The 9,827-nt window shown below is 48.6% G+C and overlaps 1 protein-coding gene across 1 annotated transcript; it reads left to right on the forward strand.

Moving 5' to 3' along the window:
- The first annotated feature begins 3,915 nt into the window (after positions 1-3,915).
- Caly (calcyon neuron specific vesicular protein) lies at positions 3,916-8,918 on the forward strand. Its single transcript, XM_052196148.1, has 5 exons — positions 3,916-4,050; positions 5,430-5,543; positions 6,651-6,764; positions 8,145-8,497; positions 8,770-8,918. The coding sequence occupies exons 1-4, from the start codon at positions 3,916-3,918 to the stop codon at positions 8,460-8,462; spliced, it is 681 nt and encodes a 226-aa protein (XP_052052108.1). The 3' UTR covers positions 8,463-8,497; positions 8,770-8,918.
- The last annotated feature ends 909 nt before the right edge of the window (positions 8,919-9,827 follow it).

A 9,827-nucleotide genomic window follows, 5' to 3' on the forward strand; every position in this document is an offset into this window, starting at 1 on the left:
GAGCTACATCCTGACTCACAGGTAGAGAAACACTGGGCCAAGCATGGGCTTTTGAAACCTCAAAGTCCATCCCCCAGTGACACACTCCTCCAACAAGGCCACACCTCCTAATTCTTCTAACCATTTTTTTAAAGTAGTGACCCTCCCCGGTGACTAAGCATTCAAATACAGGAGCCTGTGGGGGACATTCTTATGCAAACCACCAGACCAGCCAAGGCCATCTGCATTTCTGTGGTCTCAAAGACAGAAGACCCAAATTCGAGTTTGTATGGTGATGCACACTTGTAATCCCGGACTCAGGAGGATCAGGAGTTCAAGACCAGCCTGAACTATAATGAGTCCTTGCCTCAAATGACAAAACAAAACAAACAAAAAAACCAAAACCAAAACAAAACTTTACATTCAATAAATTTGTTGGTATTTAAGAATTCTGCTGGGCGTGGTGGCGCACGCCTATAGTCCCAGCATTTGGGAGGCAGAGGCAGGTGGATTTCTGAGTTCAAGGCCAGCCTCCTGGTCTACAGAGTGATACAGAGTGAGTTCCAGGACAGCCAGGGCTACACAGAGAAACCCTGTCTCGAAAAACACCAAAAAAAAAAAAAAAAAAAAAAAAAGAAAAGAAATTTCTTCTTCCTTTGCCCTCAGTGTATAAGCAGATTTTTTTAAATTGCAAGTGAACTTCAAGTCTTCCCAAATATATTTTTGACTCCTGCTAAAACTGACTAGATAATTTTCTTCTTTAGCTTTTCTTATTTTTATATTTAGTTAGTTAATTGGTTTTTGTTTTGTTTTTTGGGTTTTTTTGGGTTTTTTGTTTTGTTTTTTGAAGGCAGGATTTCTCTGTGACAGCCCTGACTGTCCAAAACTCACTTTATGAACCAGGCAGGCCTTAAACTCAGAGATCTGCCTACTTCTGCCTCCTGAGTGCTGGGATTAAAGGTGTTCTCTGACTACCTTTTCTTATTTTTTAAGTCTTTTCTTTATCTTTATTTTTCTTTTTTTTAAAGATTTATTTATTTATGTATTTGGGTACTTTGCATGCATGTATATCTGCACACTAGACAGGTGTGGGCTGCCATGTGATTGCTGGGAATTGTACTCAGGACCTTTAGGAAGAGCAGTGAGTGCTCTTAAGCACTGAGCCATCTCTCTAGCCCCTATTTCTCTTATTTGTATAGGCATTTTGCCTGACTGTATGTCTGAGTATCACATGCATGCCTGATTCTTGTGGAGGTCAGAAGAGGGAGACAGAGACCCACCAACTGGAATTACAGATCATTGTGAGTCACTATGTGGATGTTAGACACTGACAAGATGTTGAGCCATCTTGTCAATCCCTTCTTATTTTGTTTAATTTAGATTTATTTTATTTTTTTGGGTGTGTGTGTCAGAATGACACAATGACACAATGCCTGCGTTGTGTTTTATAAAACGGTGGCATGAGGGGGTGCCCTGGTGGCCACTGCCAAGGTGTCCCCCCCTGAACAATCAAGCCAAGCGATATAAAAGGGACCTGGAGGACAGGGGGCGTGGGGGGGGCAGAGAACGACAGAGAGAAAGAGGGGAAGAAGGGAAAGTGAGCCAGGTGTGAACTCGGCTGTTGCTAGGTAACTATTGGACAGAGCCTAGAGGAAATACTAAGAACCTACTGGTCTGTCTGTATGTAAAACACTCCTGTGTCTGGTATCTGCAGAGGTCAGGTGGGAGTGTCAGGGCCTCAGAACTTGCTTTATAGATAATTTTGAGCCACCACGTTGGTGCTGGGAACGGAACCCAAGTCCTTTACAAGACCAAGTGCTCTTAACTGCTGAAATATCTCTCCATTGCCTGCCCCCCAGGCATCTTTGATGTGTGTGTGTGTGTGTGTGTGTGTGTGTGTGTGTGTGTGTGTGATGTGTGCCTGTGCATTCAGGTACACTCACCTGTGTGTGAATAGGTCACTTTACGTGTGTGTGTGTGTGTGTGTGTTTGTGTGTGTGTGTGTGTGTGTGTATGATATGTGCCTGTGCATTCAGGTACACTCACCTGTGTGTGAATAGGTCACTTTACGTTTTTTCCTCTATGACCGTCCACCTTACTTTGAGACAAAGTCTCTTACTGAACTTCAAGCTCTGCATTTTAGCTATGTTGGCTACTGAGCCACCAAATTCCACATGTCTCTACACACTTCCTCCCAGCACTGGGATTATAGATGCAAGCCACTAGCTCAGCTTCTGTGTGGGTGCTGGGGATCTGATCCTGGTCCCCATGCCATCTCCCCAACCCCATGGAGCTGCTTTCCAAATTCCATACCCGCAATACACACAACTCCGCAATACACAATATGATCTTTTTATATTTTGCTGAGCTCAGCTTGCTCAAGTGTCACCGAGGGTCTCTACTGTCTGTGGGTGGGACTGACCTATAAGTCGTCCTTCTGAATGGGCTTGGGAGCTGTGAGGGAGGAAGAAGGGGTTGACCTCAGCTGGTGAGAGCTTCTTTGTTCTTTCTCTGGAATGTTCACAATACGTTTGCAGTATTTCCTTTTAAAAATGGTTATATTGGACCCAATGGTGCCCAAGGGGGACGTCCTGTGGGGGGCAATGGGGAGAGGGATTTGTATAGGTGGGACTGGGAAGAGAGGAGGGGGCAGGGAGCAGGCTGAGATCAGGATATAATGTGAATAAAAAATAAAAACACATGGTTATATTGGCCTGATGTTGTCTGGGACTGGAGTTCTATATGAGGGGAGGTTGTTTTGTGGTATTTTATTTTCCTTTTTGAGACAGGGTCTCACTGTGCACCACTAGTGGCCTGGAACTCACTATATAGAGCAGGCTTGCCTTGAACTCAGAGATCTGCCTGTCTCTGCTTCCCAAGTGCTAGGATTAAAAGCAAGCATCACTACAAAGAACTTCAAGAGGGTCTTTCATCTGTCGCTTAGAGGTCCTTTCCCTTCTGAGATCAACATCAAGATGAGAGTGTACAGTTCTTTTAAAAGCATTTACTTTATTATGTTTACGTTTCTATGTCTCTGTGGGTCTGTGCACCTCATGCATGCAGAAGCCTGTGGAAGCCAAAAGCAGCAGCAGATCCCCTGGAACTAGAGTTGCAGGAGGTTACGAGGCCATCGTTTATGGGTGTTGGAAACCCAACCTAAGTCCTCTGCAGGAGCAGCAGGCACTCTTAACTGCTGAGCTGTCTCTCCAGCCTTGAAAGAGTTTACTTTTGACTTACCCAGAGTTAGCGGGACCTGCACCGTCCTCCAGACTGCAATGACTGGCTGGCTGGCTGCCTGGCTGGGATCTCAGCGCCCCAAAAGGCCTAGTCTTCCTGCACCAGCAGGACCGGTGTGCTTTTGTCACCTTCATTTGAATTTCACATAGATAATAATGGTAGTTAATATGAATACGTCCTTATCGCATAGGCTACATGTTTGGTTGGTTGGGGGTTTGTTTTGATTTTTTTGTTTTTGTTTCTTGTTTTTTGTTTGTGTGGGTCTTTTTTTTTTTTTTTTTTTTTGCTTTGTTTTTTTAAAACAAAGTTTTAAAACAGTTAACAAATTCGCTTTGATCTGGGACTCCTGCTCCTTCAGTTGCTGAGCCTGGCAATCTAACTGATCCCTGGATCTTTGCCTCCCAGTGGGACATGTGCACTTAAAGTACATGCCACAGCAGGCTGGCCAGAGGAAGATGTCCCAGCACTATTTCGAAATGGTCTCTAGCCAGAGGCACCATCCTGCACTGCTGACAGGTCAGGAAGGGATGAGAAGCCTTGAGCTGGACCTCCCACAGCCTATGCCTGGATTTTGTGTGAGGAGTACTGGGACCACTCTGGGTCCTTACTCCAGAACCAGCTCTATAGCTGTACGCAGGATGACTTATAAGTGGTGACCTTATCTCTGTTTCTAGGCTGGCACAAGGACCACCAGCCACCATGGTGAAGCTAGGCTGCAGCTTCTCAGGGAAGCCAGGCAAGGAAACAGGAGACCAGGATGGGGCTGCCATGGACAGTGTCCCTCTGATCAGCCCCCTGGATGTCAGCCAGCTTCAGCCGTCATTCTCTGACCAGGTAAGGAACCTAAGCCAACCTGGGAGGCTTTCTCAGGCTTGCCTAGGAACAAAGAGGTGTGGGTGAGGTTGATGGCAGAAATCCAAACTAATCACAGGCAAGAGTAACCTCCTGGTTAGACCTCCTGGCTAGCTCTCTCGCATCCAGAGTCCCTACCCCATTGGAAACAGGGTAAATTGACCACTGGATTCCTCAGAATTTAAACACTCAGACTATGATGTAATCTAGCTGGGGCCAGCAAGTGGTAGCTACCCCTTGGGCCGGCTAATTTTGTATCACCTTGACACCAGCTATAGTCATCTAAGAGGAGAGAAGCTCAATTGAGAAAGTGCTTCCATAAGATTGGCCTATAGGCAAGCCTATAGAGCATTTTCTTAATAGTGATGGATGGGCCAAGCCCATTGTGGTATCACCTGAGGGCTGGTGGTTCCGGGTTCTATAAGAAAGAAGGCTGAGCAAGCCATGAGGAGCAGACCAACAAGCATCATGCCTCCCTGGCCTTGGCACCAACTTCTGCCTCCAGGTTCCTTCCCTGTTTGAGTTCCTGTCCCAGATTCCTTCAGTGATATACTATGATGTAGAAGTGTATACCAAATAAACCCTTCCTCCCCATCTTGCTTTTGGTCATGGTGTTTCGTCACAGCTATAGTGTATTTCTCTTTCTTTTCTGGTCAGGGCTCTAGGTTAGGGTACAGAAGAGGGCTTCTTGGATAGGTGACTAAAGATCTTCCACAGAAGTCAATGAGAAGCAAACAGGAGCTCGAGGCTGGCCTAGCCTGGCCCTGCAAGGAGCCCAGGGTGGGTTTCAGCTGCATTTACTACAGCAGCGAATTCTGTTGGCAGATCTATCCTTTGCCTCTCAAGAATACAAACGGGGGGGGGGGGGGGAGGCTAGAAAAGGGGAAATCATTTGAGATGTAAATAAATTATATCGAATAAAAAAAAATTAAAAAAAAAAAAGAATACAAACAGCCTAGAATTGCCCATGTCTAACGCCCTCCCCCCACCCCCACCCAAATGTAGTTGGAAGCTCAAGACTCTGTAAGCTGTCAGAGAAGTCAGGACAGACCTCCCGGAGGAGGAGCCAGATTGTGGAGCAGTACAAGGGGAAGTTCATGTAAGAGGGCTAGCACCCTGAATGGAAGTTACAGAGTAAGGAACTCCACCCTTGACCTGTCTCAGCCTTGAGTATCTGTGGTTCCTAGCAGACTCTCAGTGCCCACCTTCCTATGGCTTCAGCTTTGAGATGCTTGCTACAGCTCTACTGGCCATCAAACAGTACAGACAGATGGTCATCAGGGTTCCCAGGTCCCTCAGTGCAGGGCTCTCCTGGGTCCCTGCCAGCTGTCCAGCAATGTCATGGCCACCTCTTTCTTTAGGTGGTCATCAAAACACAGACAGAATATCAACTTACCTCTGCAGACCAGCCAAAGAAGTTTTCAGATTTGGAGGGTCAGAGACTGGCTTGCAGCCACCCAGAGGAAGGACGCAGAGTAAGTATGCCACCCTCCCTCACTATGGGGAGTTAGGGGACAGGGGAGATGAGCCACTCAGGCCTTGTTGGCTTGACTGGGTCCCACTTAGGTCTCCTATTCAGGTGTCAGCTCTAGTGCTGGCTGGCCCTTAGCTGTCCATCTGCATCCAGTCTTCTGAACAGCCTGAGCTCCTGGGAGACACTTCCCATGGGAAGCGCCTCTTTCCCAGCCCCCCCCACTGTCTATCTCTTTGCAGGCTTTCTGTGAAACAGATATGAGCTTTACCTTTTTGTCTGGCAAATATTTCCTCTTTGTCTTCTTTTAACCATGTCAGTGATGGTTTTAATCATTTAATCACTTAATCTTTTTTGTTGTTGTTGTTGTTGTTAGCATAGAATAGAGTTATTTAGGGCATGGGAGGGGAGTTAAGAGAGTAGTAGAGGCAGAGAAAGGCAGAGAGAAGGAGAGAGTTGAGAAGGTGATGAGAAGGAGACGCCGGCCGGCCATGATCACGTGGAGAGTAGGGAAGGGAATGGGGAGAGGGGGGAGCAAGGTGGTAAGAAACAAGAGAGCAAGAGTAAGAGAGAACAAGAGAGTAAGGCCATTTAATCATTTTTAGCTAACAGTTTCTAATGCTTTTCCATTTTCAGAAGCAACACCTTCCCCCTTTCCATAGTGCTTAGGCCTTTTTTGGGGGTGGAGGGTCTTCCCAGGGTGGGTAGAAGCCTCCCCATCCCATCTCTAATGCACACACACACACACATACACACATACAATGTTCCCTGCATCCAGCTGTGGTGACCAGCAACTTCTGTAGGAGGCACATGGGCAGGGCAACCTATTCCTATAGCACCTTCTGGGTCAACTGACTGCATGCAACTTCACTGGTCAGATACAGTTTACCTGGTCATGGATGTTTTCAGAATCCCAGCAAGGGTAGGCCTGCAAAGAACGGTTCCTTGACTGTTGGTCCTGGAGCTGACCTCCAAGAAGGGGACAAGATGTAAGGGTAGTGGTAATACAGCTAGGCCCAGTCCTGAGGGACCGCCCCCTCAGAGAGGCACCTCCCCCCCCCCCCGACCTATCTATCTCACATGTACTGTTCTGCTTCTTTTCCTCTACCAGCTGCCCACTGCAAGGATGATCGCCTTTGCGATGGCACTTATGGGCTGTGTGCTGATCATGTACAAGGCCATTTGGTATGACCAGTTCACCTGCCCAGACGGCTTCCTACTTCGGGTAAGCCTGAGGGACCAAAGACCTGGGCAGGGACAGTAGAGACCACCATGGTCCTGCTATGATCGTCAGGCAATGCCAGGATGTGGAGGGATCTCTGTGGCAGCTCTGAGGAAGGATGCATCTCCTACCCTTGCTTTCCCTTCTGAATGACAAGGCTGTACCTGTGTGGTCCCATTGTCTTCCCAGAACATAACGAGATCCTATCTTTTAAAATTTTTGTGGGAAAATGTTGTTTTAGGGCTAGAGAAGTGGTTGAGTAGAAGAAAGCTCACACTGTATGTGCATAAGGACCTGGGTTCGAGTTCCCAGAACCCATGTAAAAAGCCAGATGTGGCTGCTGTAACTCCAGCACTGTGAGGCAGGACAGGGCCTAAGCTTACTCCAGATTCAGTGAGAGACCTTGTCTCAAGGAGACCTCCTCTGTCTAACTCAAGCACAAGTATACACAAAGTAAACATTTTAAATTACTTATTTTATGTGTCTGAGAACATGGTAGCTGTCTTCAGACACACCAGAAGAGGGCATCAGATCCCATTACAGATGCTTGTGAGTCACCATGTGGTTGCTGGGAATTGAACTCAGGACCTCTGGAAGAACAGTCAGTGCTCTTCTCTCCATCTCTCCAGCCCCACACAAAGTAAAATTTAAGAGAAGAGAGAGGTGTTTTATCTAAACTGAAGGTAGGAAGTGCTCATGGAGCTGAAGGACTTGTGGGGCCCTCCAGCTTCCTGTACACACACACACACACACACAATGGTTTCCTCTGTGTAGCCCTGGCTGTCCTGGAACTCGCTCTGTAGACCAGGCTGACCTTGAACTCAGAGATCCACCTACCTCTGCCTCCCAAGTGCTGAGATTAAAGGCATGGGTCACCACACTCAGCTGACAGTTACAATTTTTAATGTTTTAAAAGAGTGTTTCATATTTTAGAAGTAGTGTCTTCTCTTTTTTTCCCTTAATCCTCTGGTCTCTGGGATGGAGTTCACAGAGGCACTGAAGTCTGGCTGCCCATCCCCCGTGGGGGGCGGGATAGAGAGAAGACGTTTGTAGTTTCGGTTCTTCTGCAATTCAGTATTTAGCTCATACTAGCCTCCAACTCACATCGATCCTCCCGCCTTAGCCTTCCCAGTGCTGGAATTACAAGCATGAGACACCACACCAGCCTGCGTGCTTTCTGCCTTTCCCACACAGCATGGTTCCAAAAGATTCCTCGTTGGCACCACCCCCACGCCCTTTCTCCAAGGAACCTTGGGCTCTGGTCCTCTGACCCGAAGCCAAAGCCTTTGTAGTTTTTTAATTGGGACCCTTGCTCCTCTTCTTCTTTCACTCGGATCTCCGCCCCTCCCCCCTTCCCTGATCCGGAATATGCCTCCACTGCAGCACAAGATCTGCACCCCACTGACCCTGGAGATGTACTACACCGAGATGGACCCCGAACGCCACCGCAGCATCCTGGCAGCCATCGGGGCCTATCCACTGAGCCGCAAACACGGCACTGAGATGCCTGCTGTCTGGGGAAACAGTTACCGGGCCGTCAAGGAGGAGCATAAGGGCACCACCCCAGCTGCGACGGCTGTGTCCACTGCAGCAGCAGCTGCAGCGGCAGAGGGGACCGAGCCGTCAGAGAAGCCTTTGAACATGAGAGAGAAAGAAGACCCACCGAAGGCAGAGAGCGTGCCATCCCAGGCCCCCAAGTGACTGTCTGCCCCGACCCCGCTTCGCCAATGACTAGGGTAAGTGTGCCCCGCCTAAACAGTGACTGGGTGGCTCACTAGGTCACACAGGCTTGCTCTGCCCGGCCCTGGCCTGCCCTGCCCTTTTCTCACTCCCTTTCCCGCCCCCACGAACGTCCCTCCTTTTCCACCTCCCTCACTTCCTGTTAAGCCCAGAAACCTACCCAGACCCTCTCTTGAGGCTACATCCGGGTTTGTGATCCGCGGCTTGCCTTCCTGCCCAGGACACCAGCCTTCTACCCCCTTTCACCTTGACTCTTCTTTCTTTACAGCATCCCGCCTCCCCTCCCCCCAGCTACTTTGACATGTACACTGCCTGATGCTTCTTCACCCAGTGATTATGCTCCTGTCCCAAAGCACCCCGCTGAAGTCTCCCAGCCCTGGGGGACCTCTGGCTCTGTTGCTTTTCTTTAAGTAAAGATTCACGTCTGTCTGGGTCTTGGTTTCTCTTTTGGTGGCAACCTTTTGTGAACACTTTCATTAATGCCTGAACCTGGAAGGACACCTCAGGGTGCCTGCTTCTAAGATAGAGGAATAGATCCCGCCCCTCTCCACTTCAGCCAAGCCCACACATCACTGGCCACAAGCCACTGGCCACAATAGAATAAGCCCCTCAGGGGAATTGCGGTGGCCCCTGACTGTCCCAGGTCTATACTCTGCTGTATCCAGCTATTAGCTACCTGGTTCTGGATCCTCTCCATGCAATAGGATTGTTCTGTTGCTCTGGGAGGAGCCCCTGATTTTTAGCAGCACCCACCATGAGTTCTTTCCCTTAGGGAAGTCACTCACAAGTAGAAATGACTTAATGAAGAAGGAAATGAACACTGGTCCTGAGTTGGAGGTAAAATGTTGCAGAGACACTAATGGTTGGCCTTCTGTAAGTTGGAGGGCCCCCTCCTCAGTTCCTTGCCTAGCTATTTCCCTTCAGGAGTTAGGCAAGAGGCAAATTGTCTAAAGGTCCCAGGGGAACTTTCTGGAGTCCCCTCTTTTCCCCTCGAGTAGACCTTGGTTCTGCCTGACTCCAGGTCACCCTGGTAACTCTTTTCTGATCCACTTCTGTCTTGGGTCTTGTCACCTCAGCTAATGAGAAGTGAGCTCAGACCTGGGGATCATGGGACGATGAGGTTCATGACAGAACATGGGTTGCCCAGGGGCCAGAGAAGCTCTGAGCAGGAGGTCCCATGCTATCTGCGTGAAACATAAAGGCTTCTTAGCATGAAAAGTGGTATGCCCCTGCATCAGGGCCAGAGGTTGTGGAGGAGCCACTGTTCTGATCATAGACTTGGATGAGAGCCAGAGTTCCATCCATGACTTTGGAGTTGGAAAAGAT

This window comes from Apodemus sylvaticus, chromosome 1 (genome assembly GCF_947179515.1).
Source record: "Apodemus sylvaticus chromosome 1, mApoSyl1.1, whole genome shotgun sequence".
In the NCBI taxonomy this organism is placed as follows: domain Eukaryota; kingdom Metazoa; phylum Chordata; class Mammalia; order Rodentia; family Muridae; genus Apodemus; species Apodemus sylvaticus.

Excerpts from the sequence above, each read along its gene's own strand:
- Caly (XM_052196148.1), top strand. The coding sequence starts at position 3,916 with ATGGTGAAGCTAGGCTGCAGCTTCTCAGGGAAGCCAGGCAAGGAAACA. Across the intron at positions 4,051-5,429 it reads AGCCGTCATTCTCTGACCAG|GTGGTCATCAAAACACAGAC; the intron begins GTAAGGAACCTA and ends CTCTTTCTTTAG. Across the intron at positions 6,765-8,144 it reads CAGACGGCTTCCTACTTCGG|CACAAGATCTGCACCCCACT; the intron begins GTAAGCCTGAGG and ends CCTCCACTGCAG.